Source organism: Tyto alba, unplaced genomic scaffold, assembly GCF_018691265.1.
Source record: "Tyto alba isolate M040663 unplaced genomic scaffold, T.alba_DEE_v4.0 Super-Scaffold_5, whole genome shotgun sequence".
NCBI classification, from domain to species: domain Eukaryota; kingdom Metazoa; phylum Chordata; class Aves; order Strigiformes; family Tytonidae; genus Tyto; species Tyto alba.
This window is the reverse complement of record NW_024881326.1, coordinates 695,543-720,209: the sequence shown is the minus strand read 5'-3', so window position 1 is coordinate 720,209 and position 24,667 is coordinate 695,543. Positions and strand designations below refer to the sequence as shown.

General features: G+C 48.5%; 2 protein-coding genes across 3 annotated transcripts; one reads left to right on the top strand and one right to left on the bottom strand.

Moving 5' to 3' along the window:
* Nucleotides 1–329: 329 nt before the first annotated feature.
* MARS2 (methionyl-tRNA synthetase 2, mitochondrial) lies at nucleotides 330–6,167 on the bottom strand. The gene is made up of 2 exons (XM_042807075.1): nucleotides 5,942–6,167; nucleotides 330–1,577 (listed from the first exon to the last, which is right to left on the bottom strand). Exon 2 carries the CDS (start codon nucleotides 1,548–1,550, stop codon nucleotides 399–401), a length of 1,152 nt encoding a protein of 383 aa, XP_042663009.1. The 5' UTR covers nucleotides 1,551–1,577; nucleotides 5,942–6,167; the 3' UTR covers nucleotides 330–398.
* Nucleotides 6,152–24,096, top strand: AIFM1 (apoptosis inducing factor mitochondria associated 1). 2 transcript variants are annotated; one of them, XM_042807074.1, is made up of 17 exons: nucleotides 6,152–6,541; nucleotides 7,744–7,886; nucleotides 10,966–11,059; nucleotides 12,013–12,042; nucleotides 13,157–13,269; nucleotides 13,401–13,531; nucleotides 14,343–14,433; nucleotides 15,192–15,276; nucleotides 15,918–15,994; nucleotides 17,167–17,275; nucleotides 17,965–18,072; nucleotides 19,106–19,194; nucleotides 19,275–19,415; nucleotides 19,965–20,107; nucleotides 21,935–22,059; nucleotides 22,542–22,738; nucleotides 23,861–24,096. In XM_042807074.1, exons 1-17 carry the CDS (start codon nucleotides 6,154–6,156, stop codon nucleotides 23,930–23,932), a joined length of 2,136 nt encoding a protein of 711 aa, XP_042663008.1. In that variant the 5' UTR covers nucleotides 6,152–6,153; the 3' UTR covers nucleotides 23,933–24,096. The 2 variants fall into 2 exon arrangements, with proteins under 2 accessions (XP_042663008.1, XP_042663007.1); XM_042807073.1 differs by lacking the exon at nucleotides 7,744–7,886 and adding an exon at nucleotides 8,759–8,886 and having other exon boundaries at nucleotides 6,433–6,541.
* The last annotated feature ends 571 nt before the right edge of the window (nucleotides 24,097–24,667 follow it).

Here is a 24,667-nt window from a genome sequence, read left to right as displayed (position 1 = left end):
CTGTATAGGAAGAGCCCCCTGTTTTAAGGGGCTAAGTATTTGCCTCAGCCACTTGTTATGTCCCATAAAATACATTAGAGGAAAAAAAGCAGCAATTCTCAAGCCCTAGGGTGCATCTTCATTCTGCTACCAGCTTCGCTAACTAGGCGTTCCTCCACGGGTATTACCTGAGCAGCTCTCCTAGCTCACAACCAATCCACCCGAGCGTGTCTGCTTCCCCTGTCAGGCTGAGACCCCTGCCAGTCACCCAGGCAGGACAGCACAGCCCTGCTCAGTCCAGCTTTCCACTCATCCACTTCATACCACCACCACAAGATAGGAGGAAGATGTTTTTAACAAAGACAAAGTTTTCCGGGAGCTCCCGGAGGCTTTTATTTACAGAAGCTGTTTGTCAGAGACTAGAGCTTCTTGGTTTCTATCTGCTCCTGCCTTGACTTCTCTAGTCTGTGAAATAAGACGCCGGTGTCAGGTCCAAGCCGTCTCCCTTCAAAGGGACATGGCTTCCCATTGTAGCGTGGCAGAAACGTCAAACTTGAGAGACCTCTCTCTTCTGGCTCAACGGCCAGCCTGGAAAGCAACTTGTCTGCAATGTGAGGGATCACGGGCTGCAGGAGAGTCCCGTAGACACGCAGGCATTCCAGCGTAACGTGGATGATGGTGTCAAGCCAGAGCTGCTCTGCGGGGTCTTTTCGGTCGAGTTTCCAGGGCTTGTGTCTCTGGAAAAAACTGTTGGTCTGCCTTACGCACAGGGCAATGCATTCTAAAGCCTTGTAGATCTGGAAACCTTCAAAATAACCAGCCACCTGCAGAGGCAGAGAAGCCACAGATGCCACAAACTCGTAGTCTTCAGCAGAAGCCCTACCCGTGCCTTTTGTCTCCCTGTAATCCAAGACCTTTGGAAAACAAGACTCTGAGAAACAAGGGTAGGTGTTGCTGGGGTTAATGCTGACGGCTGTTGACCGATTCAGAAGCCCCCCCAGAGCATCCGCCAGTTCTGAATTCAGCAGCTTAACAACCTTCTCATCGTAATAGTCACAGTCGCGCTCAGGTACGCCCTGCCTTAGCAGGAAATACCGAAATCCATCTACCGTGTACTCTGCAGTACAAGCAAAGGGGTCAACCACGTTGCCCAGGCTTTTGGACATCTTCTGCCCACGGACAGTCCAGTGGGAGTGCACAAAGATTCGCTCGGGGGGGGCCAGCCCCGCTGCCATCAGCAGCGCCGGCCAGTAGACAGCATGAAACTTGAGGATGTCCTTGCCCACAACGTGGTACGCAGCAGGCCACCACTCGCCGTGCCTCTCAGGGTAGCCCACCACGCTCAGGTAGTTCACCAAGGCATCTACCCATACGTAGATAGTCTGTGTTGAGTCACTGGGGACAGGGATACCCCACGGCAGCCGGCTCCTCTCACGAGAGACAGACAAGTCTGGCAAGTCCTCTTCCAGCCAGTGCAGGACATGCTGGTAGAAAGGGTGAGGGGAAATGGCGTGGGGGTTGTCCTGGAGCCACTGCCGCAAGGGATCCCGGAACGCCGAGAGCCTGAACATGTAATTCTCCTCTTTGGTCCAGTGCACCTGAGAAGGCAGGAGAGAAAAGAATTAGGGCCCAAACGCTCCGCAAAAGGTTTTACAGTTTGCACACAGCCTTCTCAGCGCAGAGTTTGTCGCACGCTCGCTCTGCGTTGGGGTGCGCTCCCCACCGCGCGTGAAGCCCCTGGGATCTTCGATGAGTCGTGGGGAGCTCCTCTCCCACGGCACCACCTCCCCGGGTTCCCCAGGGCAGCACGCAAGGACCTCGGCTTGGGATGGCTCAGCGCTCTGCTCCGAAAGATGCTCGTGCCCCCAGGGAAGGAATACTTCTCTTCCCCGCCAGATCTAGTTGTCATCAGGCCAGAATCAGGGAGATGAGAACACACTTTCTTAAAAATGTAGTTTCGCAATAATAATAATAAAATAATAAAACGACAAAATGGCATTGTTAGTTACTGCCATACTAACAAACCTGGCGGGTGCCTCTGCTTTTCTCCTAGGCGCTATGCTCCTCTTTTTCCCCAGTTTAAGCATTAGTGCCACCTTAGGTTCTAACTTTGTTAGCCTCCAATCACGTTAAAATACTGACAGCACTTCTTCCACACGCTTAAATTCATTAAATGACACATTTAGCTAAAACAGTGAAAACCTGGTGGGCAGATACAGTATGAGTGAACTGTGTAAAGGCACTCAAGAGACCTATGGCTAGCTAGGCCAAGAATTCTCGCCTTTCAAAGCTACGTAAGGCTCTAAGATAAGGAACGATAGCCTTTGGCATCACGCAGGAGAGTTTTAGTTTCTAGCACTGACTGAGTTGACACCAACAACTTCTGCCTGAGCCAGAAAACGCCTCACTCTCGATACAAGCAGTAAAGAGCCTCAAGATGACATACCCTAAGAAATAATTAATCCTAGTCGTACAAAACTGCTTTATGATGTCGTTGAATTTATCCAGTTTCAGTAGCAGCCAGTAGCAAATACTACCTTTGCTTACTTGATTAGAAGGTGACCCCCAAAGAAATGATTCTTCCCTACCCAAATCATAAACAAGTTACACAAAAATGTTTTGGTCCCTCCCACCCCCCAAATTCTTTATGTTTTTCCACAGTCTTTTTCAGATTCTGGCTACCAGCTCTCAGCACTCTGTCCAGGAGTAACACTTCACACAGAGCCAATGCCGTGTCCTCCATCCAATATTCCCTTTTACACAATCCAGTGATCCTTTTGGTAACAACTCAGGACACAAAAGACAACTCAAAGTGAGACCTGAAATAATTGCTTCCAAAACGCTGACCAAGTCTGGTGTTTGGCTCTGAAGAGCCCACCTCACATCCGCTGACTCGTGCTAAGAGCTGAGCTAGCTCTTATCAGCTAGCCACCTGCAGAAAAGGTGGCTGACAGGCAAGGAGAAAGTAGTTCAGCAGGAAGAAATTAGCAATAGGCTGTCTCCTGCAAACTGGAGCACACAGAGAGGTTGATAAAGGGCTGAGTAATTACAACCCACAAACCTGGTGTCTCTGTTCAAGGCTTGCCTGTGAACAGTCACTGAAATACCTGCCCTGAGGGGAGATCTGCGTGCCGTCTCTCCTGACTCTCAGACAGCCCTGACCTCAGGAGCACAGGATAATTCAGGAAGTCTCTAGTCCAGGCTCCTGCTCACAGCAGAGTCACCTACAGGGTTAGAACAGGTTACTCAGGACTTCAGTCAGGCAAATCTTGAAAACCTCTAAGGATGGAGACCGCAGAACTTCCCCAGGCAGCCTGTTCTGCTGCTCGGCTCTCCTCATGAGGAAAAAGCTTCTCTGTAAATCCACTCTGAACTTTTCTTGTTTCAATTTACAACCATTCTCTCATCCTCCTGCCACGCACCATTAGAAAAACCTGGCTCCATCCTCTTGATGATCTCCTTGTAGCTATTGGGGAGCTTCTGCCACTAGGGCCTCCCAAAATCCTGTCTTCTCTGAGGCTGAAGAAACCAGCTCCCTCAGCCTCTCCTCAAACGGCAAGTGCTCCAGCATCCTAACCACCTTGGTGACCCTCCACTGAACTTCCAGTTTCTAAGTCGTGTTTCCTGGATTGAGGGACAGAAAACTGGGGGCAGTACCCAGATGTGGACTTTACAGTGCTGAGGGGGATAATCACGTCCCTTCAACGGGCATTGCTTCTGTTCATATAGCCCGAGATAATCCCGCTGGCTGCCTCTGGTGCCAGGGCACACTGCTGGCTCACGTCCAGCTTGCTGTTATACCAACCCTCCCAGGGCTTTTTCCGCAAGCTCCGGGGACAGTCAGTTCCCAGCCCCAGCTCACCGCCCCATCAGAAAGAGAAGCTCTGCAGCTCCATACGTGCCGTCTCCCGGCTGGACCTGAGCAACAAATGCAATATTTCAATAAATGCAGCTCCCCTCCCAGCGAATACAGAACAGCACGGTCTCCTGTCCTGCAATGGAGCACCTGCTCATCCTACAGGTAAACTAATCCACCACCCCACACCAGCACAAACCCATAAAACGAGAGCAGCAGAGGTGAGACGGGCCCTCCGCTTCCCTCCAGCCCCGCAGCCTGCTCACAGCAGGGCCTGCACCAGCCAAGGGTGGCTGGAGCTTTACCCGGCCAAGGCTGGGACACCCCAAGGCTGGGGCTCCCCCACCTCACTGGGGACCTGCCCCAGGGCTGCACTGCCCTCCTCGCATCCCGTTTGCCAAACTAAACTGGTCCAGTTCCCTCTACCTCTTGTAGGCCTGTGCTCCCTACCGTGACCTCGGTGGGAGCCTCCGGTGGCCCCTCTCCAGCTTCTCTGCGTGTTAAATGACACAAAAGCCCAGTGAGTGAAGAAGGAAGATCACTTCCTACAGAACAGACCTGATCTCCCAGTATTCAAGAAAGCCCTAAAGAACGTAATTCAAAAATGAGCTACACATTTTCAGCCTCGGGCTTTACCGGATACCAAAAATCACAGACTCACCAGAAGTACAAGTTTTATGTTATGTTGTAAACTCCTTGTTTTCCTTCACAAAACCCTCAAGCAATGAACTGTCTCTTTCTGGTTGGAGATAAACACCTACCATCTCTTTCCATCACCTTGCAAGATCTTCTCTGCAACATGCACACTACTGTTTCTCTCGGACAGTCTGATATGCAGCTAAGACAAATAACTGTTCTCAGGGTATATTCAACTTCAAAGCCTGCTGGTTCTATTTTAGATCTAACGAATGATTTCTTTGTCTGGAAACTTATCTTTTCCCCAACAACATCAGGTATTTTATCAAGAGATACTTTTTGGCAACACACACCTTCCTGTGCGAACCAACACTCCTACGCCCCAGCCTCGTACAAATATCACAAATGCACAACCTCTGCTTAGCTCCGAAGCATGATTAGCTGCAAGGGCTGGATTAAATCATGTACCTCCTGCCACCTTACAGAAAAAGAGGTGGCAGAGAGTCTCTCCCTCAGGTACCACACTCCTGGTTGCACCGCTGTTCAGTCATCAGACTGACCACAAGCAGGTGTCGTTAGCGTTTTATGTAGGGCCAAAACCCATGTAACAACACTGAGGGAAAGCGTCCAGCGGCCAAACTGGATTGCCTCACAAAATACGTCTGAAACCCCAAACACCAAACGAACACCTCAGCAATAAACACCTTTATCCTTCCCCGCAGCTAACTTCTTTCACCTCCGCTTTAAGACACTGCTTCTAGCCCGTGGAACCCAGCAGCAGCGGAACCCTTCCCACGGCTGAGATCTGCATCTGCCAGCCGGGGTTTGGGCAGCCCTGGCACAGCCGCGCCACTACCAGCCATTCTACAAACTACAGGTGAGTCTCAGCTGACGGGAATTACAAAAGGCTCCGGGAAGCATCCAGCACCCCCAGATTTGGGCAGAGCAGAGCACGAGAGGAGCGTGCAGTGGTTCCGCAGGACTGGCCGCCCTTGGCCGGGACGATGCCACTGCTGTTACCTGATGCCCAGTCTCCAAAGACACCTTGCAGGGGCGACCCTGGGTGTCCCTGCGCTCCACCAGCTGGCTCTCGGGCAGGAAGCACTCCTCGGGAGTGCAGTACCAGCCCTCGTAATACCCTTTGTAGAGCGCCCCGCCATCCCGGAGGGCACCCCAAAAGTGCCCCACGGCTCTCTGGTGGCGGGGCTCGCTGGTGCGGATGAAGTCGGTGAAGGAGACGGCGGCGTGGGTCAAGGCGTGGCGGAAAAGGCCCGAGACCCGCTCGCAGAGCTCCGGGGGAGTCGTCCCTGCCGCGGCCGCGGCCTGCTGGATCTTCAGCCCGTGCTCGTCGGTCCCTGAAACGGCAGAGAGGCGGGGGGGGGGCGGTTGCGGCGGGGGCCGGTGCCCCCGTGGGGACGCAGGGCCCGTGGAGGCGGGGAGCGGCGCGGGGCCCGGCGGGCCGAGGCTCACCCGTGGAGAGGCGGCCCGGGCCGCAGCCGCGGAGGCGGCGGTGGCGGTGCAGAGCGTCGGCCAGCAAGGCGGAGTAGAGGTGGCCGATGTGCGGCGGCCCGTTGGCGTAGAAGATGGGGGTGGAGAGCAGGAGGCGGCGGCCGGGCCCGGTGGTGGAGGCGGCGGCGCGGCGGAGCGGGGCGGGGAGGAGGCGGCGGGGGGGAGGCCGCAACATGGCGGCGGCGCCGCCACCATCGAGACGGCGGGGCAGAGGGGACCGCGCCCGGAAGGCGGCGGCGGCGGCGGCGGCGCCACCATCGAGACGGCGGGGCAGAGGGGACCGCGCCCGGAAGGCGGCGGCGGCGGCGCCACCATCGAGACGGCGGGGCAGAGGGGACCGCGCCCGGAAGGCGGCGGCGGCGGCGCCACCATCGAGACGGCGGGGCAGAGGGGACCGCGCCCGGAAGGCGGCGGCGGCGGCGGCGCATGCGCATGCGCGCGGCGGGGCCCGGTGCGGCGGGAGGGCGACCGGCGACATGTTCCGCTGCCGCGTGGCCGCCGCCGCCGCCGCGCACGCTCTGCGCCCCCTCAGCCCCGCGCCGCGGGGACGCGCCGCCGCAGGTGAGGCCGGAGGGGGGGGGGGGGGGGGGTCGGTGTCGGTTAGGCCGGGGTGCGCTCCCTCCTTCCCGCCGGGCCGGGAGCGGCGGTTCCCCGGAGCTGAGGGCGGGCGGAGGGCAGCCGGGCCGAGCGAAGAGGTGACCGGGTCCCTCCGAAGGGGCGCGGGGCGTTGCTCTGCCCTCGGTGCGGCGGCGGGGCCGGCTGGGGGGGGAGTTTCGGTGCGGTGATACCGGCTCCCGGGAGCGGCGGGGAAGACTCGTGTATTTTGTGAGACTGTAAGTTAGTTCGAGCTACTTAACGTTTTTCGCAGCCCTTTGGGTGCCCGCGGTTTTCCTGCGGGGTTTCACGTCGCGAACGTGCGTGTTTCGGCCGGGAGAGCGAGCGGGGGCCGCAGTTCCCGGGTCGGAGGAGGCGGCGGGTGGAAACACCTTCTGCAGAAAAGCCCAACCACTCCTGCAAGCTCCAGCTGCAAACGCAGCGCTCCGGGCAATCACCGTGATTGCTCTATTTAGAGACCTAATTGGGACAGTCAGGAGTCTGTGATTAAACTATAACAAAATAAAACGTTATATAGCTGTTCAGCTGGACTTTCTTTGCTTCGCTTGCGTGCTGGTAGACGCCTTCATCTGGATTGGCAAGCCTTGCTGCTCCTTTTCGTTTGGGATGCCCTTCCTGTCAGCAGAAGCCTCTTTCTGCTGGTAGTTTCTCCCTGTGGAATAAACTGTGTTGACAAAGGGATTTTTTTGGTGCTATAACCATACCTACTGCTTGTCCTAATGAGGTTACGTTAGCCTCTGCTTGCAACGTGGTGGAGCAAAGTGGGTCTTCAGACCAGCGCCTGCCTCTGGTGGAAAAGGCCGGGAGAAGGGTGCAAGAACAGCACATGCGTGTCTCTGATGCACTGTCCTAGCAATATGTGGCTTGAAGGCTCCTTCAGCTGGAGATCGTCTTCCTAGCAGATGTTCAAGCTGTTAATTTGTTCGGTTACTCTTTGATCTTACAGATGTTTTTGATATCCACAACTGCACGGAGCCATTTTTTGCGGCAGGGAATAATTCACTACAGTCACTCAGATGTGGTACTGGGCTTTTCAAACAAGTAGCATGTTTACTTGGTTTCAGAAATGACTTGGTCTCTAAGTTTCAAAACGTAACTTTGTATTGACAGTCTTATTGTGCTTTTCTCTAATAAATTGTATTCCTTAGGCAACTTGTTGCAGCGCTGGAATGTTCCCATAAAACTGCAGATGAGCAGACAAGTGGCTAGCTCTGGTGTGCCCGGGGGCAAAGGCAGTAGTTCTGGTTTTGTCCTTATTGTGGGCTTGTCAACGTTAGGAGCGGGTGTCTATGTAAGTAGAAAGGTAGTTCATGGAAAGAAGCTGCAATACATCTCTCCTGCCAAGCATCTGCTGTATTTCAGCTAACTTTACTTAGCTCTTTATCTCTGTAGCTCTTTCTTCCTTCAGAAAACTTCAATGGAAGCTAACTGAGCTGGCTGGAAATTAACTTCTTATGATATTTTTTTTTTTTTAACTGTAACTTCAGTTACCTTTTAGATTTCTTTACTATAAAGGCACTTTTTTCTTTACATATTATGACCGACCACAGCTCTGACTATTGTCTTGTATATGATAGTAGCATATAGTTCAGGGAGAGGTGTATGGCATATGCTTTTAATACCAAAGTAAACCATTCTTTGCTAAATCTCAATTCAGAACATCAGTGTTTAGCTTGTGTAAGTATACCAAATCAGGTCAAAATTGGTGAGCATACATTTATGTCTTACTCAAAAGATTCGAAAGGATAAAGCCTTTCAGCCCAACTTAGAGAACAAGTCATGTTCCCAGACAGCTGAAGAGTAGCAGCATTACCTAAGAGTGGATGGGTCTGAAGTTAGCATCATATAAATCTTTGTTTCAAAATTCTTTCTCTTAGAGGATCTTATTCGTTAGAAGTTCCAAGTCCTGATTTTCTCTTAATGAAACGCTTCACATGCAGAAGGCTCCTGGGAAATAAAAAAAAAAATAATTCAAAACAGTGCATGGATAAAAATTCTTTTCCTATTCCCTTTAAATATTCTTTACTGTGCCCTGCTGTACAAACAAGGTAACTGAAATTACAAAGCACATTCTGCTTTTCCCAAGATCTGTTTAATAAAGAGTCTTTCTTAATATTCAGCTCTTTCCCTCTCTTCTCTTTCATTGCCTGTCTTCACCTACAGTTTTGCAATGTCATCCTCTAAGATGCCCTTCTAGATCCCTGACGTCTTCAGGTGTTCCTGGCAAAGCTGGCAGCAACCTATTGTTGTACTTAATTGTAGGAGGAACAGTCACTGGGACAGGAGCTTATGTAAGATGCTTAAATAAATGTGTTTTAATGGGGTGGAGGGAGGAGGGAGGGTACCTTTCTGTATGTCATACCAAGTTAGCCATTTGCTTTAAACCATCTTTGTGCTCCCTGGCCTCAGGTATTTAATTTCATGGGACACTGTCAAATACTTTAAGTCTACAAATTTGATATTCTCCAACAGTGTAGTTCACAGTAGGAAAAATTTCCTTAGAATTAACTCCTCCACATTAAATAAATCTAAACCCAACACTGGCCATCTTCAATTTGTAACCATTAGAAAGGTACAAATTAATTAATGTATCTATTCTGATATCGGTAATGTTGGGCGTACAAAAAAGGGAAATGGTCAACTAAATATAAATATGCTAGTGGAAAGAAAGGAGAACTTGTCTAACTTTGTGATTTCTTCGGAGGATACTGAAATATCGCTCCATTATCTGGCAAAGTACACAGCTGTGTTTCTGACTAGAGAGAACTTGGCATTGTCCCTTTGAAAAAATTTATCCTGAAGACCTGATTTGATATTTTGCACTGTAGAACAGTCATTTTTTTTCTAAGAGATCGGATTTAACTCGCTGCCCTTTGGACTCGCTTAAAAACTTCATGGTTCTGCTTGCAAAAGCAGAGGTAGTTTTGTTAACCTTGACTTTTATATGTTTAAACAAAAGTCTTTAAAAATATCTTCATCTAATTTTTTTCAACACCGAGTTCTTATTTTCTGGTATTTTTTGGCCTTGTTTCAGTTCCCTGGACATGGTTTTGTCTGCCTGTGCTCTTTATCGTGCCTGGCGTTAAATTCCTCAGTTCTTGTTTCAGACTATTTGCTATGTTATAAAAAACCTAATTGTGGAGATTGATAAAATGCATACTGTCTAGGGAGTAAAAGAGATTTCAATTCCCCAAAGGAAATAACTTTTGTTCAAACATATTTTGGATGTCATAACACTCAGTTAGCTAACAGGAAGTGATTTGGCATCAGCTGCAGCATTACCTGTTGTGCCTTCACATTTAGGAGGCTTTTACTTCTTGCTGGAACTGTTCCAGTTTTAATATTCTTTCACAATTCAAAATACAGTAATTGGATAGATGGTTGTGTTTCAAACGGTCTTCATTGTTTTGTTTTGTTTTGTTTTCTCTTTTATAAAAAATACAAAATGAAAGTTCACGTCATGCACGTGTGATATGGGTTATTAGCAAGGCTAGATTTGCCTTAAAAAATTGTTTGCTTCCCTCTAATTTGTTAACTCTGGGGGCAGATATCATACTGTGACCTGCTTCCAGCAGTGTCACTGTCTTCTGCTTCTCTACATCACCAGTTTTTCTTGGAAGTTAACAGGATGTCTTCACAGACGTTCCCTCCTTGTCTGTACCCACTCAATTGTATCCCCAGAGCATGCAGGCTATACCCGTACTGCATCCCGAGTTTAACAGGTAAATAAGCAGATCAGCATTCGGACACGGGAATCTCTTCCAGCTGAAGGCTGTTACCTCCAACAGCCAGGCTCCCGTGTCTGAAGAGCCCTGCCAACGTCCGTGATGCCACCGCTGCTACCGTCATGCCTGTAACATCTGGCCTAATGAAAGCCAGTGAGGTTATTTGCTTGTTCTGTCCGGCTGCTCTAGGCTTTTGTAGCTGGGAGCTGTTTTTTTTTGCCTTGAATTTGTCTTCCTTTTCTGCAGCCTTGTGTTGTGCCATGGCCTAGGTTGCAAATAGCCTTGGGTTGGTTTGACTGCATTTCCTTTGTTGTATCTGGTTCCTCTTGAAACAGGTCTGCAGCCTAAAGGCCAACCATCTGCAGAAAGGTTAATTGCTTGCTTATGAAAAGCAGTCAGACAACTGAGACTCATCACACCATATTGTAGAACAGATCGTTTTCCGAGTGCATTCCTCTTGTAGCTCTGCATACATACCTTTACGGACACTTCAGTGAGGTGTATTTTGGTCCATGTGCTTTAATTGAAAGCAGATGGCTTTTCAGAGCAAGCAAGATAGATGAAAGCCTGTCGGGGGGTAGAAGCAGAATGGTGCTGTGATGCTGTAAGATATGCAAGGTAAATGGCTCCTTTTCTTGTCTCCAGATATACAGAACATTGAGAGAAAACAAAGAGCGATTCACCAGCCGTGTCACCACAATAACTACACGGTCTCAAGGAAATGAATCCTCTCCTTCTGGTGGGTACTTGCCTGCTAGTTCTGGGTTTGGGTCTGTTTTTCATAAGCTGCCAACTTGAGACCTCTAAACCAAATGGAACAGAGCTCTTCTGAAAACACAGATTAGCATAAGCTGTGCCTTTGCAGCATTGTCACTTCTTGGCGCGTTCTGTTGTTTGTGAATTCCCATGTTTTCCCAGCACAGAAAATGGTGCTAGCTCCCCATGACCCAGAACAAGGCTCTGTTTTGCAGATAGTCATGAGGATAAAGTAGGCTGTGTCTTGGGGCTCCTTTCCCCTTTGTGCCTTTTGTGATAAAAGGAGAAAAGTCAGCCCTGCTTTTGGCTTTTACCCTTATGCAGCCTGGCAAAGACACTGTGATTCCAAAGGGATAATGTGGTCTGCCAGCACAAAATCCTCTGCGCTGTGCCACTTCCCTCATAGCAGGCTGGGCATGCGAGACTGTGCTTGGGCCACATTTAGAGAGAGGAATTGGGACAATTAGTGAGGCTCTTGATGCTTTGCAGGCTGTATGCGGGCCACAGGTCACTTATTGAAGGCCTATCTTAATTTATGAGATCTCAAACTGCAGTGTCTGAACTATTGAGCCAAAGGATGATATATTTTGTAATAACAGTGGCTTTAGGTCGTAGAAGATAGGGTGTGTTATGTCACTTTACTAGGACATCATCAGAAAGAATATCCTGCAGACAGGACAGGAAGCTGATTGCTTTGGTTTGAGGGAGAGGATAAAACACATTTGTCAGGGTTGAAGCTGGAGGATGGAGAGTGAGAGCCTAAATGCTGAAGCAGAGGTCTTGGTAAGTCTGTGTTTCTGGAGACTCTGTCCCTTTGTAGTGGAGAGCCTGTTAATCCCATGGTCTCCTTGGGTCAGCCCTGAACTGCAGCTTCCTAACTGCAGTATCCTTGATAGCCTGTGCTTCGCTGAATTAAGTCAGTGTCTTCTCTTTCAGATACAGCTGCTGCTTCTCAGGTCACAGCAGGTGAGCCTTGATGGTAATATTTAACTGACTGGTTTATTCCTATCTACAGTTTAACTGCATGTTGCTTAGAAACAGGACGTGCATGTGGGAGGAAATACATTCTGATAGAAACTCAAAAGTTGGTTTCCTTTCAGAATACAATTATAGAAAAATATGCTTTGGCATTTTCAGGAACTTTACTTTCTTATAAATTGTTCACTGAATGGCCAGTGCAGAGTTTTGGTCTTGCTCACAAGTTGATTTGTGTTCTTAAAGAAGATATGCATGAGATCAAACACTTTGCAGTTCATATTTTCGAAATGATTTTGAGAGTTGTTTTCCTATTTGAATGACACCCAGGCCATATCTATTCTCCTGGTGTACTGAATAATCTTCTGGCTCTGTCCCTCTTGCTAGCTCAGCAAACTGTTGCTTACTGTAAAACCTGAATGTTGGATCTCTGCTGCGCTGTTCGGCCAGAGTAGAGGCCAAGCATGTTTTTGCTACCCTCAATCTGCTGTACAGGGAATGTCCTGATCTTATGTGAAGCTTCAGAAATTGTGTATGGAATGCTGGAAATGAACTTTGTGGGTCTTTGACTTTGCAACCACTTCACCCAGCTGTGCAAGTGTGCAAGCAACGTTCTTAAACAGATCAAATTATAAAATGAAGCTCTTTGAGAGTCTGCTGGACAAGTAGCACCTGTTCAGAGTAAGGCTTGAAACCTGCTAACAGGCTGTCCAAGTAGTGGTGTTTCAAGCTTGTTCTCTAGATCATTCGTGTTCTTAACATCTTAAACCAGAGAAAAGTAGATCTGTAATAGAAGAGCTAAAGCTGTGTGAGTTAAAAGCTGTGGTACTGGCCTATTCAAAAACTCTGCAATTGCCATTGAGCTCAGCTGTGCAGATCTGGCTTAGAAAAAATAATTTGCTGAAATCTGACAGTTTGATTTATGCAGGGAGCCAGCTTTGAGTGAAGGAGCAGCGTGGTCCTTGGGAAATACATTGGGGTGGAAGGGAAGGGGAGGAGGAAGTGTTCGAACGTGAAATGCACGTGGTGATGTACTCTTGTTCTTTGCGGCTGGGCCGTTTTCCCTGCTGTGTTTGCAGTAAGCTGTCCGATCTGTCACCTGCAGCTCCGGGAGCTCGCCCTGAGGTCCCATCTCACGTTCCTTTTCTGCTGATCGGTGGAGGAACTGCTGCTTTTGCTGCTGCCAGATCCATTCGGGCTCGTGACCCCGGTGCCCGGGTAAGAGATGCCCTGTTCTGGAGCAGAGCTGTGGGGATGACTGAATACCGTGCTTGCTTCAGAGCCTCTGTTGTATGTTTTGCCATTTGCCTGTCGTCAGTGCAGCTGATGTGTTTAATGTCCCATTAAAGGTGCTGATTGTGTCTGAAGATCCTGCCCTGCCTTATATGCGTCCACCTCTTTCCAAAGAACTGTGGTTTTCAGACGATCCAAATGTGACAGAGACTCTGCGATTCAAACAGTGGAATGGCAAGGAGAGGAGGTGTGTGTCACTTGGGGGTAGCACGGATGAAGGAGAATGTTTAATGAAAGGTTGATGGCGATCAAGGTGCTCTTACGAAAGAGCCACTGCAGAGCTCTGAAGCACCCCAGAGTGCTGTGTAGAGAAATTACTGGGGAGATTTCTGTGTTCTGCTCTTTAGAGAGCCCTGGGGTGTGCGTGTGTCTGTGTGCACTGTCACTAGGCTGATGGAAGCAGGGGCAGAGCATCGCATGCTGCGTGCAGAGCTTGCGTGGTGTTTTGCACTGGAGTAGCTGACTGACTACCTGGTGGAGTCCACGAGACTCCCTCCACGATGCAGGCTGTGGGCTCATGGAGTGTGGCTTCCCAGAGATGCTGAGATGTTACAAACAAGTCAGTCGAGCACTAAGGAGCAGACTGAATGGTGTGGCAGTGCTGGCAGTTGTCAAGAGGAGTGCTGCTTCGCACGTGCGAGTTAGCCGGGTTCTTAATACCTCGTGAATCTTGCTGTGATTCCCTCAGATATACATCACCACTAGCAGAAATCCTGTGAAATAAGTTAATAGTAAAGGTGAGGGTATAGCTTCACAGTTGAGAGCAGAGCTCCAGGGACCCTGGATCACATTTGATTCTTGTGATTTTTGCAATAAAGCCTTACTGATCTAAACCCTTGAACATCACCAGTGCAAAGATCCTAATTCTTAAAAATAGATACGTAAGAATTCTGGAGTTTGTTATGGATTCATAGAGTTGTCTTTGTATCATTAGTAATTGCTGAATAGCTGGTATCGCAGAGAAAGTGGAACCCATTTGATAATGGAGCTTTTTTCAGTATATATTTCCAGCCGCCGTCATTCTATGTGCCTGTTCGTGATCTGCCTTTTGTAGAAAATGGTGGAGTAGCAGTTCTCTGTGGCAAGAAGGTGGGTACAGCACTAGCTGTTGTTCTAGCATCATACAGTTCTTCCCAAGTAGAGTCTGTGCTCTAAGCTGAAACTAAACAACTGTAGATGGTGGTGTGGAGGGTTGGCTGAGGAGGAGAATGTGTACAAGTTTGGGAAAAGTGTATATGATGAAGCAAGGACTATGCTAATCTTAAGGATAGCACGAGTGAAGTTTGAAAATGGGAGAAGCTGTAAGGAATAGTAGTGAGCTGAGGAAAGGATAAGTTTAGAGTTTGGGCATGGGACAAGAATACGTAGAGCTTAGAGACAGGGTGTGAGAAAATGGGAACCAGGCTATATATCGGTCAGAGGGTGAGGTAAGGAGAGTAGAGTGATCTGAGTAGTGGGTTATAAATGTGAGCAAGAACACTGTGCAGAGGCAGCAGGAAGGTGGAAAAGCTTATGGTGAGGCTTCTAATATATTTGCTTCTTCAGTTTTTTATATGTTGCTAAAATAAGATTTCAGTGACTCTTGCTGCTGAACTACATTAGGTGTCTGAGTCCATTTCTTAGACTCAGATCCTGGGAAGGTCAACCTGATCTATGATGGCTGTCAAAGAAGTTGTCTCAATTCCTACTTCCAGTCTTCTCCCTTCTCCACTCCCACCCCCCCTAAACTTAAAGGTGGGAGAATGTTACTTCCAAGTTTGCTTCTCTAATGAATAGTCTGTGCAGTTTAGCTTGAATGACCTGCAGTGCATGGGTGCTTGAGCTCTCCTGCTTGTTTAATTTTGCAGGTTGTGCATATGGATGTTAGAGGCAACATAGTGAAACTCAATGATGGTACCCAGATATCCTATGACAAATGTCTAATTGCTACTGGTAAGTTGTTGGGTTTTTTCTCTGTGTTTTGTCGTGTGCCAGGCTTTTTATTTCAGTGGTATTTATCTGACAAGGAGGTTTCTGCTGTATGTGTGGAACACTTGGTAAAGCAGTCCTGTGAAGGACAGTCATACAGCTAGCCACGTCATTGGGTTTTTCACCTGCCTCGCATCAGCCAGCTTCTCTGGGATGTGCAGAGTTTTGCCCTGTGAACTTCAGCAGGGAAGAAGGAAAAGGTGACTTCCTTAGCAGCTCAGCAGAGGAACTCCTGTGCAGGCCAGCCTCTTCAAATCCTGCCCGTAGCAGTAGCAAGCGGAGCCACCAGCTCTTGCTTGGGGAGAGCACTGCTCCAGCATCTAACCCTCGCATTTCCACAGCCCTCTGTGGCTCAAGTGCAACTGGCTGACTCCTGTCAGTGGAGCAAGGTGTATAGCGTTGGATCTTTTTCCCCTGGATGACTGTTGGGTCACCTACTGCTCACACCAGAAGGTCTTCCATGTTAAAAACCCGGACATCAACAGGGAGTAGTGCATTGTGTAACAGTTGGAAAGCACAGCCCGGGTTAAAGATAGCCTTGCATTGTCTGGATAGCCATGGTATCATTAGTCTCTCTTTTTCTCTCTCTTTCCCCGTGTCCTCAGGTGGTACCCCAAGGAACCTACCTGCCATTGAAAGAGCAGGAAAAGATGTACAACAAAGGCTGACACTGTTCCGAAAGGTAATCTGCAGGTGCTGCTAGTCCTGGGGGGAAAAAGTCAGAGCCATTACCACTATTTTCAGCTTTAACTCTTCTGCTTTGGGTCAGGGACAACCTTGCCTTGGCAGCTGCTTCCCTCAGCTGGTAACCAGGAGTCCATTTGCTATTTAGTCCTTTTCCCCAGGCAGGTAAACACGATAGGGGCTATTAGACCACTCACCTGCTTGCCTCAGGCCTGAGAGCTGTAACAGCGTGTGATTTTATTTAGTTATTTAATTTTTAGTTTCCCTCCTGTATGACTTTGAACCTTCCAAGCATTTTAAAAACAAGCAATTTAAGCTCTGCAGGTCAGTTTGGACTGTAAGCAGTGTGTGCCTTCAGGACCATGAGGGGACACAGGAGGCAGCTTAGTACTCAGCCTGACACCCCTCTTGAATAAGTGTACACCACACCTCTGCAGCCCGTGGGCAAGAGGTTGGCCTGAGGCAGGACAGAGACTGCTTTCATGCTCTGAAATTTTAGCTGAATACGAAGTTGTATGTTCATGTTGGCTCTTGGATTAGCTTAGATCATTTTCTGATAAACTAATAAACTGATACCCATTCCTCCTTCGTGGCATTTCTTCACCTTCATCCTGTGCCTTGGGACGAAGTGAATAAAAGACGTGGAAGTTGGTCAGTGGTCTTCTGGTTTTCACTGTAGAATTGCTTTTTGTTGACAAACTCCACTTTTCTTGTAAGCATGGTGTTTAAAACAGGCATGCAACCTTCTCCTTAGTCTAGTTCAGGGAATGAGTCAGGAATAAGCCATATGGGAACTTTCTGCTCCGTGCTGGACTTCCCCTAAGGTCTGGTCTGCCCAACTGTGGGAAGGGAAAGATGGGTGATGTGAGCTGTGGCATCCTTGTATGTGCTGTAGTACATTTGTGTCTAGAAATTTCATTGTAATTTCTCTTGAAAGTGAGGGGAAAATGCAGGAATCTGAGATTGCCTGGACAGGGAGAAGCTTGAACAAACATTAGGAAGCCAGAGAGTTTTTTTTCTGTGCATTAGACTAACAGGAGGGAGGAGAAACATGTTTCCCTTTCTAAGTTTGGGAGAGAGTTACTCTTATTTCAGAGGGAGAAATTGAAGAAAAATATCTTCTCTGCCGTTCCTGTTTGACAATATTTGAAATGTGAATAAATCTTTCAGATTGAGGACTTCAAAAGTCTGGAGAAGATTTCAAGAGAAGTCAAGTCCATCACAATTATTGGTGGTGGTTTTCTCGGCAGTGAGCTGGCCTGTGCTCTGGGAAGAAGAGGTAAGTGTGCTTCTGCAGGGAGCTGGTCTTCACCTGGCACCCTGGCAGAAGTGACAGACATTGAATGTAAGCAGCCCGATGTTATAAACTTCTTTTTCATTCCCGACTGCTGAGTTTTTGCACACACTTGTGGTTTGCCTGAAATAATCTTAAGGCACCTGTGTTTTGTTGGCTGTATGGCCTGACCTGAGTTTCCATTTTCTCATTAGCTGTTAAGCAGCTCTTGACCACAAAGGTTTTTGTAAGTTGGGCTCCCTGGAAGCTCTGCAGGCCAGTGCATGTTGCAAAGTTATTCCACCTTGTAGGAAATTATATTTGCTTTCTCAATGCTAAAGGCCACCCTAAAACTATTATTTCAAAGAGGCTGTGAACAACTGGATTCTTACTGTCAAGTGCGTGCAGCATTTTGAATAGCATCTTTATGGTAATTTTTCTAATATGGGAAGTTCTCTCCAAAATACTAAGCATTTAGTTAGAAGTCTGCAGTCTGCTATCCTAGAGTTTGCAGGTGTATCTAAAATGGTGGTCAGTTACTTTAAGACTCTTGTGGAAAATCTGGGAGCCAGCACTCCCAGTTTTGGAAACCTCTGTCAGGCTCCTTGCATAAAGTAAAGCATATGCTTGTGTCCTGAAGTCTGTGCTGCTGCTCTTTATCCATGGGTTGTAAGAAGCTTGCTCTTTCCTTTCAGCACGAACCAGAGGCCTGGAGGTGATTCAGCTGTTTCCAGAGAACGGCAATATGGGCAAAGTCTTGCCTGAATATCTGAGCAACTGGACCACAGAGAAAGTCAGAAGAGGTGAAGCTGCACTTCAGTGTTCCTCCTCTGCAAGTGGCAGAGCTGTGGTGTTTAGGCCAGTGGCTGTTGTGTAGCTCTTCCTTGTGAAATACAGCACTCTGCTTGTTTTGTCCATGGAGCCTCAGGAGGACTGGGCCCCTTGCAGGGTGGCCCAGGTGCAGAACAGAACAAGTTGCAGTTCAGGTAGCACAGAGCTGCCATGAATCTCTAGTTTCTAGCAGTTCTGGGAGAGCCAAGCAAATGTGCATGCTGGTGCCAGAGAGATTTCCCCTCTGGCTGTTCCTGCACAGAATGATCCCTGCCACCATCCTTGCGAGTTACCTTAATGGCCTCTCTAATCTGGATCAAAGTTGTCTTACGATAACTGCCTGTCTGCCCTTCGGAGCTCCTCTAGCTTCAAATAACTGGACTTCTTACAGCCTAGAGTCACTGCGAGAAGGGTTGTGCAGCCCCATGCCTTATGCATACGCCTCTGTAAGGCCAGCTGCTGTAGTGTTTAGCTAATAAAGTCAGTAAGATCTGAGATACCTTTTTTCCATTTGCTATATTAAGTGCAGAATATATTCCTCTGCGTTACTAAGTGGATTGGGGATAGAGGGAGGAGGGATGGGGGGATGTAGTTGGGACTGCAGATTGCAGGGCTTGATAACCCAGAGGTCTGAGTTACTTTTGTTTTTGGAAGCTGCCTTGTCACACCTGGGTCTGGCTGTGACAGAGCAGTAGGTAATAGAATGTCCTTACTGCCTGAAAACCTGCCTTGGGGAGGTCTTCTGGATGTGACCTCGTCATTGTATGAGACATGTACTTTTGATTGTCATTTAAGTAGCTCTTTCAAACTTTGTAGCTGGGTTTCTTTCTCCTCATGCTTCACTCAAAACTCTACTGGCACACCTGGCAAAGATAAGGTGGCCCCTCTCTTGGTTCCTGACCTGGCCCCTGCTCTGCCTGCATCTGTTTGCCCCAAAGATGCCTGCTTCAGCTGAAATCTGTCTACCTCTGAGCCAGCGGTTGTGTTTCCTGTGTTTGTTTCCAGAGGGTGTTAATGTCATGCCTAACGCTGTGGTCAAGTCTGTCTCTGTCTGTGGCAATCGGCTGATGATTAAACTGAAGGATGGCCGAAAGGTAAATTTAAAAGCAGGGAGAGGGTAAAGTTTGCAGGGGCATTGAGAGAATTAAGATAATAACTATTTATTCCCAAATAGGTGGAGACTGATCATATTGTGGCTGCAGTAGGGCTGGAGCCTAATGTAGAATTAGCAAAGTCAGCTGGGCTGGAGGTGGACTCTGACTTCGGCGGGTTCAGGGTGAACGCAGAGCTGCAGGCACGCTCCAATATCTGGGTGGTGAGTATGCGCAGAGGAGTCCTCTGTCTGCTGGCTGTGCAATCAGAACACAGAGTGGTGGGGGCTGGCACACCTCAGTTAGGTGAACGGGGGCAAAACCAGCGAGTAATGAGACCGACTGTAGTGCAGACCCCGCCGGCAGCCGCGGATCTGCTCCTGTACCACCGCACGCCTCGTTGCTGTGGCAACGACTGTGCGAGGGTTTGAGTATTTATGCTGTGTAAGAGGAGTTGGGGTGACCTAAAGATAGCATGGATTACTCTGTTGCGTAAGAGTCCCTTTGGTGGGAGTCGAGACTTTGATTCCTCTGGAAAAATGTACCTGATGCTGCCTTATTTTCCTGAAGATCAGTGAAAAAAATGATGAGAAATAGGGACTTGGGTAGCCTGGGGGGTGTGGGGTAAGGTAGTGGTGGCGTTTGGGGTTTGTCAGAACAACTCAGTTCCTACCTAGTTCTACTTGGTTCTCTTCCCAATGCCTTTTTTGTTTGTGCATTAATTTAATATTTCAGTGTCAACATTCAGTCCTCACTGAATGATTCTTTTTAAGGCAGGGGATGCTGCCTGCTTCTACGATATCAAACTAGGGAGGAGACGTGTAGAGCACCATGATCATGCTGTTGTGAGTGGAAGACTAGCTGGAGAAAATATGACAGGAGCTGCGAAGCCCTACTGGCATCAGTCCATGTTCTGGTAACGTTGGTGTCTTCTTTTGGTATTTCTTACTTGGCCACATTGCAGGATTTCTGACAAGATACACCTTGTAAAGGTTTCTGTTTCCTGAGTGTAGTGAAACTACTTCAGCAAATACCTTGTACAGCTGCTTGTTCCCAGACACCTGGGGAATGGGAAAGCTTTTGAGCATTTGCTGACCTGCCCTGACCTCTCTGGGATGTTTTTCTTTCCTGCAGATCCCAGTTTCTCCCTGAATGAGTCCCATTCAGCAAAGCAAGTAGCAATAAAGAGCAGCCCCTTTCCTCAGAGCAGGCTGATTTACCAGTTGAACTTAGCAGCAGCTTTTCTGTTACAGTTGTCTGAAATTCTCCAGCACCATCTGTCGGTTTCAGTTGTGCTGCACCTTGGCTGATTAGCTGAACTGATGCTTCAGTAGCAGTGCATCGCTGCATCCCGGAATATACATGAAAGTTTGTTGTTTTCCAGAGAGAGGTATTGAGAAAATGGGCAGTTCTGTTGTATCTTTTTCAAGTTCTTTTTAAAACAAAACAAACAAAAAAAGCCCACCAAAAAAAAAAAAAAAAGTCGTAGAGCCTGTTAGCTCAAGATCAGAAATGTAAAGTTAGCAGGAGTTTAAATACGGGGGGAGGAGCTTTACTTTTCTTGGAAAAATCCCTTCAAAAATAGTTACTGATGACTTGCTGTCATTGACCTGAACACCTGGTCTATACTGCACGGACTCTGGACCCGGGAGAGTTACTGCACTTCTAAACAAGGATCCAGAAGCATCCATTTCAGTTGTGTGTTTTCCTTTACAATGCTCTTGGCCATGACACAGAGCAGGCGACTGGGGGACTTTGAGTTGCAGCCTTGACAGCTCCGGGGGTTTGCCGGCTGTCGCAGAGTGAGACTTCCTTCTCCTGTGCTAAAAAGCTGGCAGTTGGCTGGAAGTCCTCTTACATTTTTTTCAGGATGTTCAGGATCCCTCCTGAACTCTGACTTGCCACCCGCTGGGTGCCTGGGCTGGTTAGCTGGAATATTACTGGTATTCCTTTCAGTAACCTTGGTCTCTGATGGAGCACTCTGGCAAGGAAAGTAGCGGTCTGCATATAGAGATAGCCAGGTTGTTGTGTGTGCTGCATCTATTTCCTCTGCATAGCTGGGAACACTGTTGTACACATTGTACTTACTGGGCCATGAACCGCAGCTGCTTTGACTTCTAGAAGTACCCCAGTTCAAATTCAGCAGGTGCCCAGTTCAAGGAGGTGTTACAGCAATGTGTTCTTCTCTTTTAAATGCTCTCTCTGAAAAGTACGCTAATTAATTGTCTGCGCTGCAAAGCCTAGTGCTCATAACTCAGCATTGCCAGAAGTTTGGTCAAATGGTCTTACGAGGACCCGGAGGAACACTTGCTTCTTCCCCAACTCTGTCTTGTAGTCACCGTGGTACTAAGCAAGAGATGTAGATTTTTTGCAAGTACCTACTGATGGTGTCCCGATACTCACGTCTGAATGCTGAGGTCAGATGTGTGACTTTCTAAAGGGTCGAGATAGACGCAGCTCTTGGAAGCCACCCAGCTTGCTTCAAGGGAGCAGGCCTTAAGTATTTCAAGTTTTTCTTCATTGAACTGGTTTCTTCTGAAAGTGGTGGCCTGGCACTTGGTGTGTGGACTCCTTGTTCCACACTAATGTGTGTAAGCCAGCCTGCATGCCGTGATCTCACTCACACAACGCTGTCGTTAAGGATTTGGGGCTGGGATGCGGTTGCCTTGTGTCTGTCTCACCAATGCTACAAATGATTTTTTTTTTTTTTTTTTTTTTTTTTTTTCCCCCACTTTGTTTCTAGGAGCGATCTGGGCCCTAATGTCGGGTATGAAGCCATCGGCCTTGTTGACAGTAGTTTGCCAACGGTAGGAGTCTTTGCCAAAGCAACAGCAAAAGACACGCCGAAAAGTGCAACAGAGCAATCAGGTAGGGCTCTAGTCATGCCCGGGAGCTCTCTGTGTGCATGAAGGTTTTTGGGTCTGGCTCTGTGTAGTGGCCACAGCGTCAGTGTGATCTCCTTTATTTTTTAACTTGTGAAGCTTCATTTCCTCCACGGCAATAAAACAGTCGGTTTCTGCACAAAAGAGATGGTGTGGATCTAAGCATATTTATTTTGTATATGCTGCCCGGAAGAAGTAGACTCTTTGGCCTTTTGCATTTGGTGATGGAAGTTGGGAATTGTCAGTGTTGTGCTTCATGTTAGGATTGCTTCGTTCTCATGTCATTGAAACTTAAATTTTGCTGGATGCAACTCAAGGAACAACACCTCAGTCTCTTACAGAACCAACTCAAGGAACACCACCTCAGTCTCTTACAGAACCCTGCTATTTAGTCAGCTTTCACCATCGCAGACAGAGCTGCTGCTTTTTTCTGCACTGGATGCTTGATATCTCTTATCTTTGCATTAGGGACAGGTATTCGATCAGAGAGTGAAACAGAAGCAGAAGCCTCAGAAGTCCACATTTCTCCAAGCTTTTCACCAACGCCTCAAGTTCCAAAGCAAGGAGAAGATTACGGCAAAGGTGTCATTTTCTACCTCAGGGATAAAGTGGTGGTAGGAATCGTATTATGGAACATCTTCAACAGGATGCCTATTGCTCGGAAGGTCAGTACAGGGCGAGTACGCTGAACAGTGAGGCTTGCTTAGACCGGGGATTTTCTTGTGGAAAAAACAATCCACCATTCTGACATGAGGATAAATAAATGCAGATGCTCTGTCTGGAGCAGAGTTGTGCCCTATCCAACAGTGACCCTGTCCCGGGTGAATTATGGAAGATGTCCTTGTGCTTTTCAGCATGTTTGTTCAAAGTTCTCACAGAAACGACATGAATCGGGTTTATGCTCCAAGCCTTGCCTTTGCATGGCTGGAATTTCAGGCCTGTAATAAGTACAGGCCAGAACCACATGTGACTGAGCATCAGAGGAAAATGTCCTGGTTTTGTGCTACTTTGTCTAATGTACAGGTGTCTAAAACAGTCTTAAACATCTCCCATCCTAGATACACAGCCACAAAAAGTCAGGGTTAGAAACAGCCTTGAGTTAGGTGCTTAGTCTCTCTCCATCTCCCATAGTCTGTCTGCATCCTCGGTCATTTTTTAACACCTTTGGAGAATTTCGGTTTAAACTATGAGAGTGATTCCACACTATCCCTGGGTGATCTGTCCCCAAATGAACTATTGTTAACGTTGGAAGCTTCTGTTGGTATCTAATCGGAAGCTTTCATGATGCAGTTTAAACCTCTTGCTTCTCCCATCCCCACGAAAGAGAGATCCTCTCCTCCCTTCTGTTACCAGCCCTCCCTCTAAATTAGAGAGCCAAGTACTTACAGGACCCTCGGCCTCTTAGTCTTGTTGTCTACAAGACTGGTTTGCAAGTTTAAGCCACTTACACTGCCGATGCTCATCTTCTCAGGGTTGAGATGAATCACTTTTTGAAGATACTTGATCTCCCCAGCTGTAAAGTGAAACCCAGAATCCTACCAGGGACAGTGAGGTTGGTTCTAACTCCAGCCACTCCTGCAGGCATGTAAGGCTGCGTTTAAGACTGCATTATAAATTTGGCTGTAGTGAGTTCTGTGTTGTGGACTGCCTAAGTTGGTGAGTTGTGATCAGCAGGGCTTCAGAGAGGATCTGAGAAATTCATCGTGTTGGCTGGTGACCATGTACAGTCTTGCAGCACTGGTTGGTTATAGGACGTGCAGGTTTCAATGCGTTCTTCCTTCCTTCAGATCATCAAAGATGGGGAGGAGCACGATGACCTCAACGAAGTAGCGAAGCTTTTCAACATCCACGAAGACTAAAGTCCAGAACAGCAGCGCCAGAGTAGGAGTGAGTAGGGCAGCGGGGGCCACGGGCTGCGTGCGCCCCTTCATCTCGGACACCTTATTCTGAGTACTTGTGAATATTTCTAGTCATCTAGAGTTCTAATGTTTGCACCAATAAAGTCAGATTGTTCTAAGTGAAATGCCTTCCTCCTGCACCTGTGCGTTGCTAGTTTTGAAAGGGGAGCGCGCTGCCACGCTCCCTTGTATTGCTGGCTGGCTGCGAGGCGGGCTGTGCTCTTGGCAGCAGGTGCTGCCTGGTAGGAAGCGAGCATCCCGACGGGATGCCATTGTCCGGGAGGCAGTGGCTCCTCTGTAGCCTTGCGTTTGAAGCCAGCAGCGGGCCGGAAAGCTGAGCAACTCGGTCGTTCCCCGCCCCTGCCTTGGCCGGAACCGACTAGAACTGGCCTCGCCGCTGCTCTTCCCTCAGCAATGCCCCGACCAGCAGCCCCCCCACCCCACCCCGTTGTCCGCAGGCTCGGGGGGCTCGGTCCTGGCCCACCCAGGGATCCCCTGGATCGGGGACTCCGTCAGCTGCTCTGCCCCAGCCGGGCGGCAAGGGACACAACAGGGCAACGCTCTGTGGGAGGGGGTCCTTAGGGGCAGAGGCGTGGGGAGAGGAACCTCTCGAGGAGGCAGGTGGAGAAGCTCTTTGCAAAAGCTCTGCCCAAGAGGCAGCGGAAGAGCTACGCCTCAGCAGCCTGGGTTGGTTTC